The sequence below is a fragment of the Hippocampus comes genome, unplaced genomic scaffold, assembly GCF_001891065.2.
Source record: "Hippocampus comes isolate QL1 unplaced genomic scaffold, H_comes_QL1_v1.1 scaffold44, whole genome shotgun sequence".
NCBI classification, from domain to species: Eukaryota; Metazoa; Chordata; class Actinopteri; order Syngnathiformes; family Syngnathidae; genus Hippocampus; species Hippocampus comes.
Window position 1 is genome coordinate 2,502,948 of NW_017805546.1, and position 26,274 is coordinate 2,529,221.

General features: G+C 45.5%; 1 protein-coding gene across 2 annotated transcripts; it reads right to left on the bottom strand.

Annotated features, from left to right (window-relative positions):
- Positions 1 to 14,670: 14,670 nt before the first annotated feature.
- mst1rb (macrophage stimulating 1 receptor b) lies at positions 14,671 to 26,239 on the bottom strand. Of its 2 annotated transcripts, none has more exons than XM_019879374.1 (21): positions 26,115 to 26,239; positions 22,630 to 23,938; positions 22,188 to 22,364; positions 21,967 to 22,089; positions 21,196 to 21,366; positions 20,962 to 21,122; positions 20,195 to 20,342; positions 19,981 to 20,117; positions 19,278 to 19,457; positions 19,052 to 19,151; positions 18,559 to 18,777; positions 18,335 to 18,481; positions 17,452 to 17,605; positions 17,199 to 17,288; positions 16,888 to 17,094; positions 16,730 to 16,810; positions 16,467 to 16,648; positions 16,252 to 16,361; positions 16,010 to 16,175; positions 15,690 to 15,826; positions 14,671 to 15,061 (listed from the first exon to the last, which is right to left on the bottom strand). In XM_019879374.1, the coding sequence occupies exons 2-21, from the start codon at positions 23,839 to 23,841 to the stop codon at positions 14,827 to 14,829; spliced, it is 4,137 nt and encodes a 1,378-aa protein (XP_019734933.1). In that variant the 5' UTR covers positions 23,842 to 23,938; positions 26,115 to 26,239; the 3' UTR covers positions 14,671 to 14,826. The 2 variants fall into 2 exon arrangements, with proteins under 2 accessions (XP_019734933.1, XP_019734932.1); XM_019879373.1 differs by having other exon boundaries at positions 16,888 to 17,103.
- Positions 26,240 to 26,274: the final 35 nt, after the last annotated feature.

Genomic DNA, 26,274 nt, shown 5'->3' on the forward strand with positions numbered 1-26,274 from the left:
AAGCTGCGTTCAAACGAAGTCTATCTCTCCTTTTTGCCCATTCCGAACGTAGAGCCATCCATTCAAACCCTACGAACCCCTCAACTTACATTATCAAGGCAATATTTTAACATTTTGAAGGGCAACGTGTTAGCCCCAAATGACCATTAAGTCTTCGACGCCATTTTGCGCCCATTTGGAGGTTTCGACACACCGTGTCGCCGCGCCCCCGACGCTCCTGCTAAACTGGTGACGCAAAGTAGTTCTGAAGGTATCGTTATGGATTCATTATTTTGTATTGTCTTTCTCGTGACATCTTGGCCAAGTCGGAAATCATCTCTTCTGCACTGTCATATGAAAAGGCCATGCCGCATTTTCTCAGCCAAGCCGCTGTTACCTCGCCCACATGCGCTCAAATCAGTTGAATCCGGATTTTAATAAGCCCCTCAAATACCTCTGTGTCCACCAAAGAAACATTGCCTGCGACACCTCCACTTTGGAATGACAGGACTTTGAAATGTTATTGCTTGAACGCCACTTATTTTACAACAAATGAGTATTGGAGCCATACTAGAAAAAGAAATGAACTTGGATGCAATTTTACAAAGATGACGCTGTATTATTTGGAGAGGGGGGAAAAGCAGGATGGTGTTGTCTCATCAGACCACAAATTAATGACCACTACTAAGTGTTAAGTCGCTGATGGTGGAGTGGCACACTCTCCTTACTTGGTGCCTGCTCAGTGATGGTGCGGAGGGTTCTTTGAACATAGTGACTGGCTGGCGACCGGTTCAAGGTGTCGTATGGCTTTTGCCCAAAGTCAGCTGGGATAAACTCCAGTGACGATGGATGGGATCGGCAGAGTTGAAAATGACATTACTGACTGCTGCATATTTGGAGCTGCCATATCCTGTTTTTCTTCTTCTGGGAAAAGGCAGACTTGTTTAGCGGATCGTTTCAAGGTCCCCACACTGATAATACTTTTTTTCTCTGCTACCTTTGAAAATGCCCTTAGCCTCATTCCCTTAGACTCCCCTTTCTGTCTATTAACACTTGAAGCAATGAGAAATGAGCCGCTGCATATTTTTAATTTTTTTTAACATCAAACAAGATTTGTGCCACTTGATGAACTTCACAGACAAGCTAATTGTTATCCTGCTTGATGGCATCTGTCGAAATGAAATTGGAAAATGCCGCTGACATATTCAAAGTCTTGATGATTGAGTCCCCAAAGTCATTTTGTCTCCTTTTTTTAAAGCGAGTTTACAGCTCACTGAAGGAGCCATTGTGACGCATTTGAGGGTACGTTATTATCACTGGAGATGACGCAGTCAGAAAGGAAACTGGACTGCGATCCGTAATTTATATCATATTAAACATTTCTGGATTCTTGTAACTGAAATATTTTAAGAGGCAGGAGCCGTAAGATGTGGAAGAGTTGTGAATCAATGCCAAGTCATTCAGTGGGTGTCTGATTTCTTCATTTTATGTCATGATTATATCGGGGTGGTAATAAAGCAAAGCGGCAATTTCTTTTTTTTTTTTTTGTACAAAGTAGAGCCATTTCTCAGTTTTGTAACAAAGGTGTCACCTGGTAATCTGCCACCTAGATGGTGTGACCCTAACCTGGGTTTTACGCTCTCGGTTCAGCACGAAGAGTGTCACTTAGCTCACGGTGGTTCTCGACTAATTATTGGAGACGCCCTGCCGGCCCGCCGCCGCTCTCTGCCGCTGTTTCTCGAGCCAGCCGTGTACTTCTAGTCAAAGCGACCTGCTGTTTTCTCCGCATGCGCCTGATATCGCAACGGCAGCCGCGGCCTTGTAGTGTCACGGTGTTCATGCTGGCGTTGCTATAGCAACGGGGGGATCGGAAGCTTTGTTTCTATCTTCTGTGTGCATATTGAAGCGATGATGAGGGAGATCTGATTTTATAATCCGTCAGCAGCAAGATAGCAGCAACTGCACCGTGTCTAAATGACAGTCGAGCAATGCCAATCCACCCGTGATCATTCCTCATGACGGAAATGGACAGAAACACCCAAAAGTGATGTCACGACTGTAATATATGCCTCGCCGTTGGTAACCATCCATGACTGATGTTTCCCCTGGCAGGGAAAGTGCAGCATGGCAGCCTCGCCCCCCCGCAAACAAGCTCTTCAGCAGGATGCGAAATCACAAAGGGCACAGCATGATGCGCTATCCCGCCTCCGGAGGAGACGCGGCACACCGACACTTGAGGAACTCTTGGAAAGGTCACAGCCAAAGGCAACGAGCAACTGTGACAATCATTTTGCAAGGTCAGTGTCACAACATAAATATGCGCTTTGCAGGGGGTTTACTTCCGGCTATGACGCAATGCAAAGTCCTCTGCGATTCCGTTCAGAAAAGCTGTTCCACTTCGATCGAGTGGCAATACTTAACTTTTCCATCGTGTTGAAGTAAAACCCATCAGAAGACAAAATTGAACACTTGAAGAATCATGAAATTTCACGTCTCCACACGCGTGGCAAACACTTGGATCAGATTTCAGAAAGAGGAGCATGTAAATTGACCAGGCTCAAGTGAACTTCTCAACCTTGTCTTATGATCGTATTCTGTCATGATTCTGCTTTGTTTTTTTTTCAATTTCCAACCGGAATGGAGGGCGGTTACCTCCAGCAACGCGCCTGTCATTCATCACCATCAACTGAGTGTTTTGGGACTGCCAAGCTGTGGCTCCCTTGTCGGATTATTGGCCTTGCTCATCACGCGCTCTCCAAGTGTTCCAATTTTCTCGATTTCCTTGTCCTTGCCACGTTTTTTTTTTTTTTTTTTTTTTTTTTTTTTGCATTAGCTCATAGTAAGTAAGTAGTCTTTGTTAATTTCTTCGACGCGTTCTGGGTTTTCTTGTCTTTTCATGACAAGCAATTTCCAGTGACATTTGTCCTTGCCTTTTGCGAGCATTTTTGGTTTGTCTCGTTATTGGAACCAGTGACATTTGTTTTATTTGTGCTTTTTTTGCACGTAAACCTTTTTGCGCAATGATCTTATCCTCACCTACATTTGTGAGATTCGCCCTGATCTGGATTATTCCAGTAACTGTGGAGCGCAACTGTGGTGGCTTGTGGAGCGCAATACATTCAAAGAGTGATTCTCCCATCTCACTAAAAAAAAAAAAAAAAAAAAAAACGGCACACAACCCAGAACAGGGTGTTTTCCAATGTCGAAATATGAATAACTCGCCGCCCTTGTGAATTACCATCAGACAAGCATAATTTCACAAAACTGTATTATTCTGTCCTTCTATGGAGCTGATTGTTTTGAACAGAGTCCTGAAAAATGTGCTGAGCTACAGCAAAAGTCACCAGCAGCTTGTCATGCCGGGCTCTTCAGGTCCATCTGTCAGACTGACATCACCCCAATGGATCGGACATGTAGCAACGTGACCACCCCGGTGTGCAGGAGGAAGTGAGATGGCCTTCTCCCACTGTGACAAAAGCAGACGGGGAAAAAAGAGGTCAAAATGAGCCATTCAAAATCAAATAGCACCATGACTACAAACCTCCACTCAAGTGTATTTCTAGCGCACTTGAAAACAACCAGTGCTGTATTCAGAGTGTTGTACACAGAGCAAAAATCATTCAGACAACAAACAATAAAACAATACATTCGTAACAAAGACAATAGGAAGCACAGTAAACTTAAAAAGCAAGTCTTAGGCTGAGTCAAAAGCCAAAGAATAGAAATGAGTTTTAAAGATGGCCCGTGGCTTGCTGAGTGTTCCAAAGAGAGGGGGGCCGGCAGCGGAAAAGACTCCATTCCCTGCGAGCCCCCACTTAGTTCTCGGTACCTCGAATAGTGTCTGGTCCGTAGAACCGTGCAGGGGGCTCAGAGAGGTGAGGTGGGGCCAGGCCATTTCAAGATAGAAAACAACTAATAGAATCTTAAAAAGAACTCGAAAAGGAGCCAGTGAAGTGATGCCAAAGTAGGAGTTGTGTGCTCCCTCTTGCGAGTACCAGTCAAGAGGCGAGCAGCAGCATTCTGGACCAACTGGAGATGCTTCATGGAGAAAAACCAGGTAGGATGTGATGTAGGCATGAATGACTGTCTCAAAGCGCTCTTTTGAAAGGAGAGGCTGCCTAAGGGTAAAGAAGCCGGATTCGACAGCGGCACCAATTTGCCGGTCCAATTTCAAATTGCTGCCCAGTTTAAGAGCCAAGTTCAATACGGTTGGCTTAAGATAATGAGCCAGGGGGCCCAAGTCCGCAGGATGGGATGTACAAGGGCCACTAGGACCAAGCACCATCACTTCTGTCTTCTTTTCATTGAAAACCCAGCCCGGTGCCCTTCACAGGCCGCGTTCTTGTGAAAACAGCCGGTTTGTATGGAGATCTCGGGTATGATTTCCGCACACGGTATCCATCTGTGAGGCCCCCAGCAAAAAGCAGGTCACCCATGTGCTAACGGCTGCGCCTTAGATTGCCATGCTCCTTCATACACAGCTCCCGGCAGCAGAAGCATGTGTCGGAGGGACTTCATGACCGCATGCTTTCATCCATCAGTTGTTTCCAAGCAAAGAGGAGACAGCAAATTATCCGCCAGGCTCCAAGGTTGAGCTTTTGCTCAACTTTTCCTCGAGCTTGATTTTGCTCTCACAGCTGTGGACCCATTCGGCATCGTGTCCGCGTGTTTGAGCTCCTCGTTCTGCCTGGGGAGTTTGGAGATAATGGCAGAACATGAGGTGGATGGTGTAGATTTGTAAGCCTCTCGCATTTACACCACACGGTTCAAGTGATTCAATTAACAAAAAAAAAAAAAAAAAAACTAGGTTATGTCAGCGTGAAGAGAAAGCATTAGATAGATCTAACCAACATCAGTGTAAAATGCTAGTTAAACAGACCTATCGAAGACACGCTGCCAAGAGCCACTTGGCGTTCATCGCCGTTTTTGGAGACACATTCAGTGACCAAAATGTCACAACCGCAGTGACTCAAAACCACACTGGGAATGGTCCTTTATCATGACCCCCCCCCCCAAAAAAAAACAAAGTCATTACATTCTTGATTGCGCCAGAGCAGGACACCATATGTCAACTCTGCATTCAGTGCACACATACATTCACATGACGACACTCTCCGTGTGAGTTGGCTGGCGGAAATGCATGCACAGGCCACTTTATTAGGAACACTTACGCAATGATCATTACACAAGCTACTGTATGTCAAGATGTCTTCAGTGACAAAGATAATCATGCAGTTGGGACTGACAGGCATATATTCATTTGCCAACAAGTCTATGATTCATTTTCTCTCTCTCTCTCTCTCTCTCTCTCTCTCTCTCTCCCTCTCTCTCTCTCTTTATATACTCTCTCTCTCTGTATATATAGCGCAAGATTTTAACTCACGATGACTATGTCAAACGGGTGGACTGAGACGAAAAAAAAAATCAGCCCTGGCATTGTGGTCTCAGAGCAGTCCCTTGTAATGAGCAGAGCACAACCAATTGGTAATTTGCCTATGTCTTTCCCAAAGGGATGTATTTGACAACGATTCTGAAGCCCAGGTGCGGTATATGTTCTGCTGTCTTTACTGTATAGTCTCTCTTCAACATCCTGGCTTGACTCCGCAAAGAGAGGGTGAGCTTATAACAATTTATAAAGTGGTGAAGTGGAAACTTAATTTACAAAAGACTTGAAGACTTGAAATTTGAAAAAACATCCAAACCTTCTGGAAAAAAAACGATTGAAACTGTATAAAATGGGACTTCCCAACTCATACTTGCTTGCAAATGATAACGCTTTCCTGAATTACATAACTTCATGATGAAGTCCACTTGGTAAAAATGTGTTTGCGGGTTTTTATGGAGATGATTCATCATTCAAAAATGGAATCCATTGATTGGAGATAAACTAATGTAACCATGGTAACCAAGTGAACAGGATCCAGCGCGATGGCAGGCCTGGTTGCATAATCCTAATATGGCTTGACACTCATACTCACGTGGCACGCTTAAAATCTTCATACCTGGTGAGATGTGACCAAGTCAGTGTGTGATTTACTAATGTGTGGTTGTAGAATATAATGGGGGGGGGACTGCAATCATTGGAGACAAGTCAAGAAGCGTTGAAAATGTTCCACCAAAGAAAATAAAATGTTCTACTTACGGAATCCAACTGCCACTTCTTATTTGGTTACGTGATGAATAAATGTGTGAATGATGGATGTGGAAATAATAAATCGACGGATGTGTGTGTGTGTGTGTGTGTGTGTGTGTGTGTGTGTGTGTGTGTGTGTGTGTGTGTGTGTGTGTGTGTTATGAGCTGATGGCAGTGGTGGGTGGGTGCTGGGTGCAAAGCGATAGCATAGATGCCACTTTAACATGCAGCGTTTTGTCGCTCCTCCTTTGCTGTTCCCCCGTTTGTAGAAAATCTGATTTCTCCTCTCTTGCCATCTTTTCTCGTGAGAAACACGGTACAGGTGGATGTCAAATTTCAAGTTTTGGAGTCATTTGTACAATGGGTACTTGTGCTCCATTTGGACACAGAACCTTTGACATGATTGTCGGATCTCAGCATGTCAGCTCCCTGAAGCGATGACCTTGTTTTGACTCCTAGTTTATACTTAAGCACAATATGCTGTCATGGATGATCAGTGTGTGTGTGTGTGTGTGTGTGTGTGTGTGTGTGTGTGTGTGTGTGTGTGTTGCTGTACCGGTGCAATGCATGAAAACAAATAAAATGCAGCATAAAACACAATTTAAAAATGGCACAATTTCCAATAGCGTGATACACTTATTGTAGATCGCTATGGCCTTTTTCCGCATTTCAGGTTTATGGACTGAAAGTGGTCTTTTTAAGAGGCTATTGTACTATGCTTGAACCAAATCAACAATGGCGTCATCTGCCAAATCCTCTTTTCACAATTTGGGTATATGCTGCCGCAACATTATGCAAAGCCAGAACTGGACAAAATAAATGATTTTCTGTGTAGGTGTCAGCAGTGCAAAATATTATTCCTTTCTAATGATTATTATTGTTACCAAAAAAAAAAAAAATGCTTTCACGTGTCCATACCATGCTGCATAAACAACAACGGCGGAAGGAGAAAGATTAGCGTTTTTCCAAACTGACAATTGTCACTATTTTGAGTTTGTGTTAGCTAACGTCAAAAACATTAAGGTTTGTTTCACACTCTGCGCTGTTGACGGAGTGTTTTCTAGCTTCAATAACAAAAGACTTTTAAAAAAAATATATTACAGGCTTGTGAACTTTTCCGCAGGAGCATATAGAAATAGGAATGTCAGAAAGGTGACAAGTGCAGAGGGGTTGAGGCTGGGCGGTCACGTGGGTGGCGTACAGATGGATCGTAGGCAGACCTGTGAAGTGGAGGTGGTGATTGTGGCACTAATGGCTTTCAGGAGGGGGGAAAGCTGCTATGAGGGCTCTTCATCGCACTTCTGTCAGTGTCGTGATCAATCAGGTTTGTCCACACAGTGGTATAAACCACCACTCGGCAAAAATAGGCTGCGCTTGAACTCCGACCTGGCGTGTGCAGCTGTGTGGGGATGGGCAACACTTGCATAAATGAGATGCAAAAATCAACAAATGATTGCCAAGTGAAGTTATTTTTTTGGAAATGTTTGTTCTCAATATTATCTCAATATTATCTTCAATCTTAATTTCGTGTTAATTATTTGTTGTTGTATGAATTATTGTATACAGCGGTGGTTGTTTTCAAAGTGTTCTGGAAATAGAGTTGAGTCTAATAGCAAGAGCATGAAGAGCAGTATCTTGAACTGTCATGATGGCCATGTAGAGTGAGTCAGGTACTTTGGCTTGCTCCACTCCAGGCCAGGATGCCTTCATGTGATTTCCGCAGATTTATGAGCGTGGCCTAAGGAGGGCCACTCTGCTCGTCACCCTTAGTCACTCCAAAGGTTGGCGAGCAGAGCTTTCAAGAAGACTCCACGTACTTTAATTAAAAGCTTCTAGTGGACAAGAGTTAGCAATTAGAGTGGGTGCTCAACTACCGCGTGTCCCCTGGGAGGTGCCGAGGGGAGCTCCCACTCAGCCATTAATGTTGCAACTACCCTGACCAAGGTAAATTATTCAATGAATCACTCGTCCCGTGCAGGTAAGGAACTCCCCGGTGGCTTGGTCCTCAGGCCCAAGTTCACATGACTTAGAGCGTATGTGGCAGACGCAGCAGTGCGAGCTTGCTGGACTGTGAGCATTAATGGACATTTTCACTCGAAAATTTCAGCCCGAACTATATCAAAGTCACGTTGGGGCCCAGACCAATTCATCATCTTGAAGTGACCACAAGTTGAGGATGTTTAGATCTCAGGGTAAGGAGACATGCTCAAACCACATCTTCAAATTATTTGGGGGATCTTAAGCAATATTGGTGTATGAGATTGAGAGGAATTTAGCGTGTCCGTCCAAGCGCTCACACTATCCAGTGCAGTCGCGTCAGATTGATTCTAATCTATAATTCACCATCTGCCTCTTTGTACAAAGCAGGATTGATTTTTCACATTTCACATTTGGGAGGGTTGGGGGGGGTTCATGTTTTGAGTAATCTGTTGCCACATACCAGTATAGCCTGAGCTATCGTTACTGCAGCTAAGCATGGCATGACTGCTGCCATCCTACACATACTTATTGTGAAAACAACCATTACCATGGCAACAAGCATCTCACCAAGAGGGGACAAACAAAGCACACTGTACCTCGGAAAGCCGCGACTGTCATCGACCGACAGCATCAAGGACATTTACTGTACAACCCCTGGCGTCTCCACAGTAGTCATGGAATGAATTCTTCTCTCTTTCTTTAACAGCTATGCCCTTAATGCTTACCAGGGCAGATCGAATTCATTGTCGTGAAAAAGAATAGTATGTTGAATTTACTCCCATTTTATTCTCACAAGTGGCTTACGAAATCAAATCATCCGGATCCAGATGTGCTATTTAAGTGGATGTACAGTCTACTTTAAGAAATGGATCCGGATATTTTGATCTGATGCAGCCACTTCATGTCATAAAATGGAGTGAACTCCACAAATATTGCATTTTCAGCGTCGTCGTTCAAACATCTGTTTGATTCTTGAGCATTGCAACGTTGTAAAGGTTGTAATGGCTTCATTTGTAAATGAATACTGAGCTAAATGAGTGGGCTCAATTTAATTTGTGGACTTCAACAGAGGTCTCCAACCACCGGTCAGTCCGCGGACCGGTACCGTCTTCGGATGACTCATCTGTCTTCTGGTGTGAGTGCCACCAGCTGAATGAATTTTCTTGAGTGAAAGTTGTTTCCTTGCACACACTTGTGGTTAGTCTTTGCGGTTAAGTTTTCAAGCAAAATGTAGAGGCCTGAATAGGCCCGATCACTTTTCGATCCTATGTTCAATAATGTGCTTGGCAGGAGTTTGTTGTCTCAACCTCCCGCACTGATTTTGCAAATTATAATTACCCTGCAAATTGCCTCTGCAGGCTTCGAAGAGCATCAGGTGTTTATTCGATTTGAAGATGAGTGCTAATTTATCCGGTCTTGTGTGTGGATTCATCATCGCGGGCCGGCCGGCTGGCTGGCTGCCGTGGGTGGCAAATGTCGCCACGAAAAGAGAAGACCACCGCAGACAAACAGGAAGAATTAATTGCATGTAAAAATGCCAGTGGTATTATCCTCTTTTTATTGGTTTGAATTCTGTAGCCAACTGTTGCTGCCGTCACGTCACTTCGTGAAGAATTTGTGAACCCAAAACACTGCCATGTAACAGTAAATAATTGTAAACTTCAGGATGCTTTGTAAAAAATCAAAATATTCCATTTAAAATACTAGCATTGGTACAGCTAGACTGGAACAAACTCAGTACACCAAAGATGAAATTGACTCGACCTTTCCTGACAGATATCCAAATAATGTGAAAGATTTTGCAAAAAATAGGAAAGAGGGGGCTTGTTGTGAACATCTTACGTAATTGTCACATCGCGGTGCCACTCCACAGATGGTCCAGGAGAGGTGGGCAGTAACAACAGCACATCTATTTTCCACACAGGAGCAGTGAGAGCTCTTATCCCTCTCAGCAAGCCCACACTCGTGACAGGAGGCTGAGGTACTTGACGAGCAGTAGCAAGGCCACCATACTGTACCATCATTAAAAATGCATGCTGATGGCTACGAGAACATCAGTAGGAAGCTCCCATAACGCATGCGGCCTGAAAGTCAGATAGTTGTCCGTGGATATGGCGGTCGCGGGCGCGATATTGATTCTGATGAGCGAGAGGAGCGCGCTGAGAGACAGGCTGGTCCCCGGAGAGAGATTCAAGATTGATGCTTCCTTATCACGCCGCCTCGCTTGAAAAAAGGACACAGACTGGAGGCGATGATGGACGAGAGAAAAAGAGCTACAGATTATTGGCATGAGGAGAAAATATGAACTCATTAATTTTATCCACGTGTCAGGGTTAAGGCAGCTGTAATTTGCATATTTGAAATGTTGGTGTCGTTCACGTCTGCATCATGATAAAACAGTTTGCTGACTCAGAAAATCTTTCTATACAGTTCTGTTCATTAATAGATAGAACCAGGAAACGACTCACATGTGGGGCTTGTCTCAAAGTGAGAAGACATACAGACAGATAATAATAATCCAAAACAAGCTGTGTTGTAAATGGAAATGTTGCTGATAGCTTTTTCTTCAAAAATCAGCTCCGAAGGCCACCGTGTCCTGCCGACACGAAACAACAGTGGGCACATTTGGCTCTTGGCGGCTCCTCAATGAGTTTACATCCACGAGGTGGCCAGAAATTCAACACGGGTTTAATGACACTGAGCCTCATTACTTTCACAATGGGCCGTTCTGTCCCTGTACAATCAAAGCGAGAGCGTGGTTCTAGTCGCCAGCGGTAGGTTGAATAAATTCCTCATGTACGACAGACTCGGCGAAGGCTCTCCTTTATTGGATTGGATTGGATACAACTTTATTGTCAAATGTGCTGTGTGTGTAACATACAGCACAGATGAAATTTCTTCCCTCTCAACATAAAACAAGAGTCCAAAAAAAATCAGTTATTGTCATGATCTTTTAGTAGATCCTTTCTTGGCACGTCTCCATTGTGGTGCAGTTGAGGGGTGCGAGGATCACATCTCTCCATTTTACACTCAATTTGGTCCTGCCTGCCCTATTCGCTTCATCAAACACTCCTTGGCAAAAGGAGCAGACGGGGCTTCTTGAGCTTTTTACAGCAAGCACACCTCCCAAATTCCTCGCTCTCCAAACACCACCGTCAGGACATACGATAGCGTGGTAGGCATCAGTGTTCATTGAAAATGAGGAAGAGGTGTCATCTTTTAAAAGCGGATTTCATATTATTCTGAGCAGGTGTAAAAGTTGGTACTTGAATGTGAAAATAAGAAAATGTACTTCAATAACTCGGAAATACAATACCCTGCTAAGAAACAATCCAGATGTTGACAGGTTTGGTGTTAGCGATAGGGTTTAGTCCAAAATTTGTAATGTAACTAAAATCAACTGATTCTTGTTTTAGCAATTGCAATTAAAACAATTTGCAGCTTGACGACCTTTGCACTCTGCTGTATATTAAGAAAGGTGTCATAATCTAAAAAAAAAAAAGCAACGTATAAGCCACAACCCCGGCTAACAACACACGATAGACTTTCATTTTCTAAACTCATTTCAGTGTTTAAAAAGTAGTTTTTTAAATTTGCGATTGAAAGATCCTGCCTCATCATGTTGATGAACAAGAACAACACGCACACGCACAAGATCATCTTTGATCGATTAGTTATGTCTGCTAAAGACGGAAGAGGAGCTGTCGGCGCGATACTTCGTTTTCGCGGAAGCTACTGAAGAAAAACCGTCTGTGCCTGAGTGGTCATCGGTATCCCCTTCTTCAGGTATGAACATGAGTGTTTTAGTGTATAAGTACTAAGAAATGTGTTAGTAAAACGTTTGTTTTGCCTTGGACGCTTTTATTTCATGTTTATTGCCATTTGACTCGCCGGTCGAATTTCTGGGTGGGCACGAGTAGTTGATCGCTTCCTGTGCATTGGAAGTGTATTTCAATATAGGACATTATTTTTTATTTTATAAGTTATTCCTGTAAGCATAGCCCTTGTTAACAGAAAACATAATTGTTTTTGTACTGTTGTTGAAATATTCGTGTCAGAGTATATGTTGTACTTCTTGTAACTATAGAAGATAAAATACCCTCGCTTGAGCTGCTGGAGAAGAAGCAACCGTGTCCCTGAGTGGTCATTGATATCTCACTTATCCAGGCTGTCACGTTAATAGCTTTGCACGTGCATCGTGCGGTCTCTGACCAACTGACATGATAATATTCTCATTGTGACCAATTGAACTCTCTCGCGCGGCCTCTTGCCCCTAAGGAATGCGAGGTAGAACGTAAATAACATTCCATGACAACAATCTTGAATTATGTGGCATTTACCCCTGCCTGCATGGCTATCTGAGAATATTCATTTCATCAGATGGTGACGGACAAAATATTTCTTACTGAGGCTGTTGTTCTTAATGCTACATTTTGCATAGAATTCAGCAGGGTCTCTTTGACGCTCCATGGCAGGAAAAATCATGTGCGTTCTACTATATTTGGAATAAAGTTGCATCACCTTGCATGTGAAGCTCTAACCAAAGGGCATAATAATGAAATGGCATGATTACTAATGCAAATAATTTGCATGTTTGAACTCCCCTGACCCTGCAAATTGATGTGAGCGGGCAGAGATGCGAAAAGCAACATAGCCTCATGGAATTCTCCTCTGAATTTGTTTAAGCCTGAGTGATAATCCAAGCTTGTTTGTGCTTTCTCTACAAATACACAAGAGGGAAATATTTCCTTTTCAGCTCCCAAGATAGGACAAAACAAGACAATGATCCTCCAGCTTTGGGCACAGGGATCATTAATTCGATATTTTCCAAGCGCTGTGACGTATATTTCTTCCAAGTTTATTTGGCTGGAGGAATCTTTCATGTGCTTTTGTTTTGAGCATTTTTTTCTTCTTAAACCTTAGATTCTCATCATTCCCATGTGTTTCATCCAGATCATCTTCGAATGAGCTTCCAAAATTGTCTTACTGATTATGTCAAGGTTCACGCAGCATGTCGCTCACCGCTGGCCACTTTGTCCCAATGCAATGGACTCTCAGTAGCTTTACCTTGGTCATCCATTTTCAGACAAACTCGATTTAACCGCATTCATGTCTTGTCCTTATCAATATTCCTCAAGGTAACGTCTTCATCGAAGGACATCAGCAATGAAGTCAGCTATGTGGACTCTCTACCGCCAAGTGGAGGATTGTTGTTTATTTTCCCTTTGGTTTTCTTCCTGTGAGAGGTGTGGATAGCGCAGGGACTCTGCTCCGATGCAGGGGGAGGTGTTTGTTTGTTTTACAGTATTTGAGAGGATGACAGAGGAGTTGCCAACTCGACCTGTTTCATCTGCTTTTTGAATTGAAAACGTAGTTGCTTGCTTCAGCTAAATCTTCAAGGCCAAGATAATGAGAGGGGGAAAAAAGAAATGGTTCCTGATTGCTCTGTTTTTCTTTACCTGTTTTTAACAACTATATTGCTTTTTTACTGATTTAAACACACGATGGGTAATAGACAAGAGTCACCTGTATTGTTGCTACGCCACTGCAAATACAGAAGGGTCAGTAAGCGGCAAACAGAAGCGTTTTTTTTTTTTTTTTTTGGTTTTTAATTATCCTCCTCCTGGGTACGAGCCGAAAAAGTATGTGACGCAATACTGACCTCTAGCGGTCACGCTAATACTACATATAACGCTTTAACCGTGCCCAAGGAGCACCCAAATCATCGTGATGCACTTCTTCACCAATAAATATATATTTTTTTTATTACACTATCTCAAAGGCATGTGGTCATTAAGAACAACATCAGACTTAGTTTTAGGAACCATGCGCTACACAGCATTGCTTCACTTCATCCAAGTCTACAGAACAATCATTGGACTGCAAACGGATGAAAAGTAAATGTGTGAATGTCATATCAAGACATACGGAAAGATATTTGATATCCCTGATATACAGCTTAATGTCCATGTGGGCTACTAGTGCACTCTGCCCTCACGAGCAAGACAATTGAGCGCACTGGCAAGTACAGCGATTGCCGTCCGAGGCAACGTCAGGACCTAGACTGAGCTAGCCGCAACGCTGAGTACACCTGCACAATCTAAACAATGCGTGCACTGCAAGAGCTCTCAATAATTCAGCCTGCTCTCAATAATTGATGTTTGTGTGCCGTATTTGTTGTGTTTGTGGTTGGTGTCGGCACTTGTGAGGCCTTTTCGTATTTTGCAATCTAATGGAGCTGAATACACAAAAATTTCAAAAGACGTCTCCGCGTTCTAATTATTGGTGTTGTTATTTATCGCTTAGTAGTAATGGTACACTACCATGAGTGTAAGGGCGTATGACATGCTGTGGTTTGGTTTTTGAAAAGAACGCCTCAGTGCTGTTTTAGGCAAGCTTAGCCGAAATCTTTTTTGAGGAAACAGCATCACATTAATGCTAACCTCTGAACACAAGCGCTAATTGGCTAGCTGCCGTGTGAAACAATGCAAAAGTATCCCCAAAAAAGGGATTTGGAGGTCACAAAACGGCAATAGCACTTGCATTTTTCCTTGTAGGTTGGAGTGTGCTCTAAAAGCTTTTTTTTACTGTACCACAAAGACTGCTGGGAACACACATGATGGACCGTTGCACGGATGGAGTGTTGGTGCAGGAGCTGCTTTTGGGTGAACCACACTCGAATGGAGTGTTTGTCCTGTTGTGTTAAGAACTGACAACAATTTGAAGGTAATGGATCAGGAGGAGGTTGAGCCCGAGTGACTTTCAGTGTCCGTGGAGTCGTATTCGTCAGCAGACTCGGTGAGCGCTGGGTATGGCCTGGGCTGGTCCAGGTTGACATATGTGACATTCAGACTGATATAGTGTTCTCCCTCGAGGCTGGAGAGGATGGTGGTAACAGCCGACACCAATGTAGCAAAGTTAGGCCTCAGTTCCGGATCGGGGTCCCAACACTCGAGCATAATGCTGTACCTGTTATCACAAAAAAACATAATTTCAGTATTCACACTTTTTGTGCCATTTTTAGGCGGTGTGTGGTGAGATTTTACTGCTGTAAAACGTTTGCTCAATGAAGGGAAGGACACACTGCCTGAAACGATGAAGAATGAATGGCTCATCTATTCTAATCTATCACATGCGAAGGGATTTGTCATTACAGTTTTTTCTAAAGAAAACATGTTTCATGGTAACATACTCCCGTGTGTGTGTGTGTGTGTGTGTGTGTGTGTGTGTGTGTGTGTGTGTGTGTGTGTGTGTGTGTTGTTTCTAGTGTACATATTAACTACAAAGCTCATACGGCGCATTGCTTAACATGGCGAAATACCAAGCGGGGACAATTTAGAGATTTGACGCTACGGAGTGCCCATAATGTACATCTTGCCACACAGCCACCTGTTCTCCATCTGGTGGGTACTAATGAAGAATAATTAGTATTCCTGTATAAAATCAGCATTCTGACTGAGGCCGTTCTCGGTCAAGTTAAAAGAAGCCGAGAGCCACTACAAAACTATTCCACAAGGCAATATGCAGGTTTTTTTTTATTTTTTTTAGGATAAGCGGTTTGGATAACGCATGCATAGATGGATATTGTAACACTTACAAAGGGTCAGGGCAATACTGAGGCTGGGGAAGCCGCCTGCCCTTCAATAAGTAGTGTGTGATGTCGTAAGGGTCCACTTCTGGGTACGGGCTTGCTCCTCTAGTCAGCATCTCCCACATCAGCACGCCAAAAGACCACTGCGCCCAAGACACCGAGTGGGACAAAATATCAATGCCTGCAATGCGATGCATGACATCATCTCTAGCAAGTCGACGATGTGTTTGACTCTCTTGGCTTCCGCAGTTAATAGCATATTGCGATGTATTGTAATTGTATTTGATTTTTTAAGATCCCGATTAGGTTTTCGCTCGTTTGTTTACCACATCAGATTTAGAAGTGAACTTCTGCGTGCGTAGACTCTCGATAGCCATCCATTTGACGGGCAGTTTAGCTTTTCTGTGGTCTTGAATACTGTAGTACTCCTTGTCGAAAACATCTCTGGCCATGCCGAAGTCTGCCACCTTGACGGTGTAAGACTCATCCAGCCTAAGACAGAAAACCAAAAGAGGAGGTCGTTGGAGAAGGTCTGCGGAAGATTTTTCTGCAAGTCTATCCGACCCACATGCAGTTGCGTGCGGCGAGATCTCTGTGGACAAACTTCTTCTGAGCCAAATATTCCATCCCCTTGGCAACCTGCAGTCCGAAGCCAATAAGGTCCTTCACGGTGGGGTTCTAGAAGAAAAGGCACGATGGTCACACTGAAGGAAAAAGCCTGAAAGGGTTACCTGCGTTTTCCGCACATGGATCCGACAAAGAATACCCGCGGTCGGAGCTCACCCTCTTCTCGCAGCGGATGAAGTGGCGCAGGTCGCCGTGTTTCATATAAGGCAGAACCACCAGGGGGAGTCCTTCTCGCGGCAGGAGGATGCCCAGCAGAGACAGCACATTGATGTGATGGAAGCCCTTCATGATGATCCCTTCCTTCAAAAACTGCTCCACCTCCTCAACATCTGTTATTCCTAAAGAGACGCAGTGTTTCTCAAAGGTCCACAGGCACTCGCTGAAACCGCGGCTAACCAAGTGACGCGAAGTTGACTCACTGTTCAAAGACTTGACAGCGCAGTGTATTTCTCTGTGGCTCTGGTCCGTGAAGTAGCCATGATAGACGGTTCCAAAATGACCTGTCGGGATAAACAGAAAAAGGCCCGGTGGTGGCAAATGCTTCCCCCTAAAATATACGACTGCAGTTATTTCTTACCCTTGCCAATGATTCGATGGTGTTGCACAAGGAGCATTTCAGCAGGAATCAGGACATCCTTAACCTCCTCCAATAGCTCCGGCCTAAAACTGGAAATGGAAATTTTCTCCGCAGCCATTAGAGGAGTGAGAGTAACGTCGATGCTGCCCGCAGCGTAGGACGGGCTGGGGAAGGCCACAGGCCCAGCAACGGGAGTCGGCGGATTCAGGGATATGACTAAGAAAAAGCCGTTTCAGAAAAGTCAGCTGCCACACAGTCAGACTGGCAACTCGCTCACTCTTAGACTTGAGTGTGGGCAGTCACAATGTCACCTCTCCTGTAGTCCCCGACCGGTGACAAGTCGACATTATTTGTCCCGGAACGGCTAGCGCTGTGGGCCAAGCGGCTCTCCACCGTGGCAGCTGAAAAATATTTCCCATTGTTTTAATCATCGACCAGTCATAAAGTGCGCAGACGAGTGTAGACAATGAAACACCGAGGATGTTCCGCTTGAAAGACATTCAACGACACCCTGAGCCGGACGCGCTTGAAGAAACGGGTCTGGTCAAGGTCCGCGCGACCTACCTTTCTTTTTCTTCCTCAAGTGCTTCATGACAGCGAACGCCAGCGCTGCCCCGGCCACCAGAGCTGCGAGGATCCCCAGCACGATGCCCACCATGTAGTGGTTGCTGACCCTTATTACCGTGCCCACATTGTGGACCTGCCCATTGATGGAGATCTACAAAGCCATTATACAGTCCGTCATCGCAGCGCATACGCGCACACTCGCAAACCAACAAGGAAAAATGGCACCTATTAGCAGCCTTGCCAGCAAAAGCAGGGCTGACCCACTTTGTCGCATACGCGCACACTCGCCAACCAACAAGGAAAAATGACACCTAATGCAGCCTTGCCAGCAAAAGCAGGGCTGACCCACTTTTCACTGGAAGAGAAACGCAAATAGGAGCGATCTGCCGTTCTGCACCTTGTCAAACGTCAGGTTTCAGGAGCCAATGTCAATTGTTTTCTCGAGCAAATCAGATGAATAGTTTGACCATCCAAAGTCAATGAAAGCTCTGTGAATGAGAAACAGGGATGCGGCTGCTTCGCTCTGTCTAAACAGCTCACTAATTAACATGTTTTCTTTCAGTTGTTCATTCCACAAAATGGATAATCGTATTATTGCAGCTTGGGGCTGTTTTTGAAATTGTTCGGCGACTTCCTGAAAACTGACAGTCTGCATGCGTTTTTTTTTTTTTCACTCATGTATTATCTTTGTTTTTACGCGGCCATTTTGGAATCTCGGGGTTAAGCGTGTTGAGTGAAGTTCAGTGTTTTACACTAGAATGATAATCGGCGCATCATTTGAAATGATTGGCTTGAAGTAATAAGCAGGGCGCAAGGTCCTCACGCATTTTAGTAAAACGACACACAATCCGCCATCATAGAAGGCTGCCGGCCGACTCACCTTCACGGGCAGTCCCTCACGAGGCACGGTTACATTTTTGGGTATCCGGCAGGTGATCTCATTATCCAGGACTTTGGCGTCGCAATCAACACCCGCCACCGTCATCACGATGGTCATACAGGAGCTGACCAGGTTTAATTTCTGATGCTGTGAGCAGGGAGGAAAATCAAAACCCGATCATGGCAAATGCGACTCGCCGTTAACGGTTGGCCGTTCATCCTTACATGGAGCGAAACTTCATCAAAGCCCGGGTACAAATGCAGCTCATGTCCCTCCGTTTCAAACGGTATCGGCTTGCCATAAGGGTGGTAGGAAAACTCTTTGTTCCAAAGTCCCATGGCTCCGTCCATGTCGAAGGAAAGCTCTCCTTCCTCTGTCTCATCCCTCGGAAACACGGGAGTGACACACACCATCCTTGTGGACAAGGCCTTGCCAGTGCACTCCTGGACACAAATCAGATGGGAAAAGAGGAAGCCCACACGTTCTCAGACGGATAAATGCACTGAGCAAACATGAGCCGCGATGAAATGCGGTGCGGAGAAACAAAAACAGTGCTTAGACAGTCTATTTAGGAAAGGGCCGAATCTGAAACAACCGCCCGGATTTCGAGACGCTTCACGTTTTCACATGAAGCGTTTGTGCAAAAACACGGAAGGACTAAGCACAGCTTTTATTTCGAGGCGCGTTAATTCGGGAATCGCTCCTCAACAATGATACCCTCGTCACAGGCTTCAGGTGGCTCTCGTTGGGTTTAAAGTGGATGATGGTACGATAAACGGAATCCAGGTTCTCTCCTTCAATCAAAATATTTGAGCCCCTAGAGTTCACACACAGACCGGCGTGAGAAGTTGTTAGATATCAGTAACGTAGTGCGGATGTTCTACGGCGCTCTATGCAGCTCCAGACTGTGGACACTTGCTTCATTGCCGTTTTACAGGCCCACCTGTCAAAGCTGCAGTCAGGCAGTACAGCCGTGATTTTGGGATTTTCTTTGTAGTAGAAAACCTTTGTCGTGATGACAGAAGACTTGTCGATGAAGACACTGAGAGGTACGTCCCTCGCCTCTGAGATGGGCTGGGACAGACAGATGATGGAGGACATATTGCCTTTCGGCTTCGTGACTCTGCAAAGAGGGATGCAAGTGCAGCTCAAACTGAAACGGGGACTGAAATACAAATGTGAGATTGAACAAATTGCAATACAAGTCAAAACATTTGCCATCATGTCATAAAGGGTGAGTTGTTCTAAAAAGTATTATTAAATGATTAGTATTCAAATTATTTCTATCATTAGACAACAGACATGATGAGACACTTTGACTTCGAAGGGCAAGAAATAAAAACGCGTCGCTCAGTGCGTCTCTATGAAAGGCATCGACATGCGAATCGGTAAGTTTTCGGTGAGGAGGGTGTGTCACAAAGTGATACATAAACTAGATGAAATCGTGGCGGAAGTGACACAACAGCACACAGTGTGGCACCGAAGCGTCAGTGAGAGCGACAAGGAATGTACATGCGGAGTCGCGCATCAGTGGTGTTTTGAAGCGACAGCGACGTGAAGCTGTAAACTGCCCCACTCCGTCGTGGCCCGTCACAGGTGTACGATAAAAACAAACACAGTCCCAAAAAAATGTTTTTAAATCCGACCTTTTGATCGGACAGGGCACATCATTGAGCGTGACTCTCCTTGTCCTTCCGGCATCCAAGTGAGCTCCAGTCACGGTGATCAACGTGCCCCCGATGCGAGGCCCATAGTTGGGCTGGATCTCAGTGATGTTGGGTGTCTGCATAGAGCTTCAGCGGTTAAGACAGGAAATATTCGAAAAGCATATGATGACTCCAATGAAGGCGTCGAACTTACCAGAAATGTAAAGCCCGGCATTTCTGCCTTCCCGTCAATGGCGTAGCGTCCCTCCACCTTCATGCCTCCTTCGCCCTCACGTACTTCCACTGTAACGTTAACTGCTTTTGACAGGTCGGTGGCCACGGAGCGAATCTTACACACCAAGCTTAAAAAAAAAAACAAAAAAAAAAAAAACACCAACATATTTGCGTCAGCATGCCCTATGAGAGAATTGAAATATTCCATGTGGTCCACCTATTCTTCTATTATAGATAAGATAAAAATGACTGGCATAGTTTTTCGATGAAAATAAACACTTGATTTTTGTTTTTCGACTGCGTGTATTCAAAACGCATTTCTGTTGCGCACCAATTCAACATGAGGAAAGCCTTTCTTGAAAATGGAGCGATTCGTGGGTTTTTCTGGGGATTGAATGTTGAGCGGGGTTTTACGGAGAATTTTTAGGGGTTCATTGTTCTTATTTTTTTCCCCCAAAAGCATTTCTACGGCCCACAATTCTATACACGTTTTGGCTATTCGTCGGTCCGGCTGGTCTCGGCACGGACAGCGGGAGTAAATAAATGAATTGTTTGAACATAATTGTGCTTACTCATTGTAATGTTCAATATCAATCCGAAATAATCATGATGACTGGCGCAGACGAAAATATGGTGCGTACGGCACGTGAATTGGGAGGTTTTTCTGCAATGTGTCAGACACGGATATGTACTTGCGATAAAAGTGATGCACAGTTCAGCAACTTGAAGCTCACGTCGTTCACTCACTGTGTGTTGTTACTCTTGAGAGGGAGCACAATGCATGATGTCTGTCCCAGTCTAACCTGGTGGGTTCTGGAGGTGATAGCGGGCCTGAGGGGTGACTGGAACTCCCATCCACACACTGTTAACTCTGTTTGACCATCGGGGGGAGCAGTCCGTGGAAAGAACTGCAGAATTTATAGCACGACTTGGAAATGCAACCTCTGTTGACTTTGCCCGGGAGTCGAGAACAAGACTAACCCCGGCGATGCGTGGGGGGCAGGACTCGTTCCTCCAGTGGCTCGAGCACTCGCTCTCCCACGAACACACCCCCGAGCACCAGCCGCAGCCCATGAACTTGGGGGCCGTCAGGCACGTGGCGCAAGTCAGAAAGTGCTGACAGCCCGGCCCTCTCTGGGGGACCTGAAACATCTGGAAGAGAGAGGAAGCGGTCAAGCTCAATACTGTGCTCATTCATTCAATCAGTGAAGAAGGCTCCCATGTTGCCAGACAACATTCATTTCAAGTGTCAATGTGTTGGATGTTTTGTATTTTCAACAAAAAAAAAAAAACGATTGTGACGGTACGAATCATAATTAGATGCTGGATTTCATTTATCAGCTGTCATGTCCAACATTTGTGAGGTGAATCACGCCTCGTGCAAGCCAATGAGATTTGAACAAAATCTCCTGACCAAAATGGGAAACGTCTCAAACTATTTCAAACGCTCGAGGTCACACTGGGCAACACAAAACGAAGCCAGGCTTTACTCTCTTATCGTCACTTGCACAAGCATGCACGCACGCAAAGTACATTGAGATTCTTCTACTTTTTTTTCCCGCCATGAGAAAGATCACCCCATCCCTACAAAAAAAAGCAGCCCGTTTGAGCCTCACGAGCATCACAGTGTTACCGAAAGCCAGTCAGTCACGCTCTCCAATGTTAATGATGCAACATATCATCGATGTGATCGGCTGAAAGAATTCTTGTGACAGCCTCTTTCACAGGCTTGTTTTGTTTTGTTTTTTTAACCTTGTCTCCAACCACAAACAGGAGATACTCGGATGAGTAGACGGCAGCAATGGATGAGATCCTTTGGTTTTCCGCCAAAGAGTAATTCGCAAAGACAATCGGACTGGATCTTGTCAGCACCAACTGTAAGCGCAAACACAATTTAAGGAGAGGACAACACATATTCAAGTCAATCCAATCGCCGCGGCGGCATAGTCAAGAGAGAATGTACAGTTGCCTACCTGCAGCAGCCGACCCGTGGACGTACCAATGTGGGCAACGGTCTTGTTGTCAATCGTGGTCACCAACAGGGAGGTGAGAAGGACGTTTGTCATCTGGCGGTTGAAGAGGTCCACTCTGTAGTAGGGCTGGGAAACCATGGTTGGATGGTCTCTGCATGTGGCGTTGTTCTCCATGCTCTAGTCAAAAGGCCACGAGCAGCAGACGCCGGTGACGCGGTGGAACAAGGGAGTAAGTACACGAACACGGGCTAGGCTACGGCATGCCCGCCACCCACAAGAGGAGAGGCGCATCAAATAATGGATGGATGGAGATATACTGGGTGTGTGTTTTTTTATCGTCTTCTGCTTTGTAAGGTGGAAAAACAAAAGGAAAACCCAATAGCCGTCTGCATTGTGAGCACCGCGAGACGCAAGTCATTGTACTACTAGCCCGTGGACTCACCTCATGAGGACAGCTTTCACAGGGCTGGAAGTGGCAAAGTCCCCTGGAAAGTTGCTCGGGTCCAGATTCACAGCAGTCATCCACCCCGTCCGCGATGGCCTCATTGACGTTGTCCATGGGGAAGGCGCACAGGGCCGAATCGTGCTCCGCGACGCCGTTGTCATCCGTGACAGCGAAGACCCCATAGAGGATATCGTCCTCCTCCTCGGCGCCCAACTCTTCGGCCAGCTCCCTGCCGGCTTTGCCGAAATGCGCCGCCTGAACAACATTGTACACCACATCCTTGTAGGGTTCGTTGACCGCGTTCCTGCGCCGCCGTTTCGGTTCAAAACGACACTCCAGGATGACCTCCCGATATCGCTTCATCTCCCATTCATTGCGCGGGAGACGGCCGAGTCGCGTTTGAAAGGGGGACGATTCCTGGTCCGGGCTCTCTCTCTGAACTGCCACGAAATACACAAACTCCTGAGTGAAAAAGCTGTAGACGTAGTCAATGTGGAAAGTCCTCCTCAGACCGGGAAGGACGGTCAGGCCACGAACGTCGCTGTAGAAGCCGTCTTCCGTCGCCAGCGGTCGCCGCACGGATATCGACTTCCTCCCGTAGCGCTGAGTCACACTTTCATTCACAGTCGCGGCGACAAAGAAGTAGACCGTCTGACCCTCCTCCACCATGGTGACTTTGGTACCAAGCGGGCTGGCGACGCAGTCGGGGCAGTAGGCGGCAGAGTTTGAATGAGCTCGAAACAAACACTTGGAAATAGATGGGGGCTCTCCGTCGCCGTGGAGTTGGTGGAAATAGCAAACGCCATACTGGGAACTGCCGCAGGAATACAAATACATGAAGAGGGTGTCCAACAACAACACCTGATTGTCGGTGTCCTCCAGGAAGTTGGGGTCTCTGTCGATCTGACACAGGTCACAAACCTGACATTCCGGACTTCCCACCGGCCCGGTACGAAGTCCCCACGTCTTCTCCAAGCTTCTGTTGACGGCTTCGATCACATTTTGCGAGGCTACGTACACCTCCTGGTACAAGGAGTTGTTGACAATGTTCTGGATAGGGCCGCGGGCTTGGAAAAAAGGCATGGTGTAAACCACGGAGAAGTTGACTGGCTTTGGGACCAGCGAGGGACAGCCGGCCGAGGCCAAAGCCAAAGCCAGTAGAGTCTGAAGACAGACGCACGCCCCCCAGCGGGCGCTCCAGCTGGCCATCCCCGCCCGCGACGGATGCAGAGGGGCCAACGGCACTCGGGGTTACCTCCGCGAATGACGTCCGGACAAAAGCATCTTTAGCACCAGCCCGGGATATCTGATCAAAGGAAAAGTCAAGATTGAGTAAACGAACGGACCACAAAGAAATCTGAATACCTATTTTGGGAGATACATTTTATTTACTTGACTATGAGGAAAATACTGTTCGATTAAGCTTGACAGTTTGTGTGTGTGCCCTGTATTTTTTTTTCAATTGCTACTTTCAATATGACAGAAGAAGCTCTTGCTACTGCTTTATTGAGCGGATTCATGCGCCCGGGACGATTTGCCACAGCGCAGCTCAACATCCCATGACTGTCATACCGTTCTCTTTTAGATTACAAGCTAGTCGACGCCGACGTCGCCGAGTCACGCGCTCCATTTTATCTGAATTGCTTCAACACACGGCGAGTCGGGAATACACCAATGAAACATTTTGTATCGTTCAGGGCGGCGGGCGGTACACATGACGAGACAATCGCGCGTAACATTTGCAGGAGGTCGCACTAAAAATAACCTCATTCACAGTTTACTACCCGCAGCAAAGTGTACAAGCACGGCTCTCTGTTTTTGTTGTGTAAATAGAATATTACCTCACACTGTTGTGAAGTGAATCAGCCATCGATTGGACTTTTACCATCATCGATCATTTGTCTCCCACAAGCTTTGCTTTTTAAAATGGACATTAGAGTGGAACCGAGTACCGCAACCAACAGCGTCCACGTAGGCTTTGGCAGAATGTCATTCACTTGTTTCCCCAAAACAAGGTAGCCTTTGAAACCTCTCCATCCTGTGCAGACGTGACTTTGTTGATCATTAACGGAGTACATCCCGCTAAGGCTGTACTCCCAAACGAGGGCCTCTCTCGTTGACATTCATGTCACAACCGTTACGTGCCTCCCGAGGTAAACGACGTCTTCGGACGGATGCTCTGAGGAAAGTTGGGATCAAATTGCCTCTCTGTTCATGTCTGAGCATTTCGGATACTTTCAGCAGCAAGGCAAAGTAGCCAAAATACAACTTTGTGGTGAAATATTTCGCTTTTGCAAAGGCGCAAAGTTATTATTCACTCTTGAATCGTGTTTTACATTAATAATTTATGGGATGCTTGGTTACATTTTAACAGGTCAGAGTGAGGTGCAAGCTAAGTGGGTGAAAGCCAAGGTTAGTAACTTGCAACTGTGCTGATTACTTTCATAATCTGCTTATGATCATGACTACAAATGATATTCCTTTTTTTTTCCACAATGTTATTTCGAGACCCGCTTAAAGGTTTGACTAAAGGCTTAATCGAGTGTATTCCCTTTTAGAGAAGGTGGAATGTAGGAAACCATCAGCAATCATTTAAACATTACGTTGCTATTCAAATATAATTTGGAAATTGGAAGCCGAACAAAAGGAGCGCTTCGTGGCATCGGTGTGTAAGCTTCCTTGCTTGACAAAAGAGGACCACCATTCTCCATCAATCAATTGCAAGTTATCCACCGGGATTTGAAGAGGCCAGTGGAACGATAAAAAGTCATTATGCTCAACGTGTTGTGACCCATATCGGTCAAAGTATTGATGAAGTGGAAGGGCAGGCAAACCAAAGGGTGCAGCGTGGAGATACACACTTGTATTTCTCGGCAGTGAATCCCCAGCCCGCCTGTATTCTTCACGGCAAATCTGCACAGAAACCTGATATCAACTGTGACTGACAGGGGTCCTTGAATGTAATACTGTAGGCTCAATTTGCAGCAGTGATGTATGTGGTGTGGGTTTTTTTTTTTCTAGTGATTTTCAATTCTGAAAGTTCATTATTGCACGGAAATTTTCAGTCATCACCTCTGCTCTCTGTTTTATTGGTATCCCTTAATGACGTTTCGTCTCAGCCGTCGCCTTGACTATTTGCAGTACTGTACATACTGTATGCTCAATTTGCAGCAGTGATGTGGTGTGGGGTTTTTTTTCCAGTGATTTTCAATTCTGAAAGTTCATTATTGCGCGGAAATTTTCGGTCATCACCTCTGCTCTCTGTTTTATTGGTTATCCCTTAATGACGTTTTGTCTCAGCCGTCGCCTTGACTATTTGCAGTACTGTACATAAACTAACTCGTTCCAAACCGCGTTCATGTGACACATCCTTCAAATAAACGGACTTGAAAGAAAACATTCAGTAGTGCCCTCATCATGAATAGATTTGAACTCATTCGGATATTTGTTTTGCTCGTGCTTGGTTGAAGGCGTCGTCCTACCTGCACGGATCGTCGGCACCGTCACAGCCGGGATCTCGTCGAAACGTTTTGCCGCAGCGGGCTCAGACTTGACCTCACGTGAGAGTGGCGAAGGGGCCGGTTGTCGGAGGAGTGGGGGTCGTGCTTTGGCTTCCTCCGCGCCGTTTCGTGCCGCTCGCTC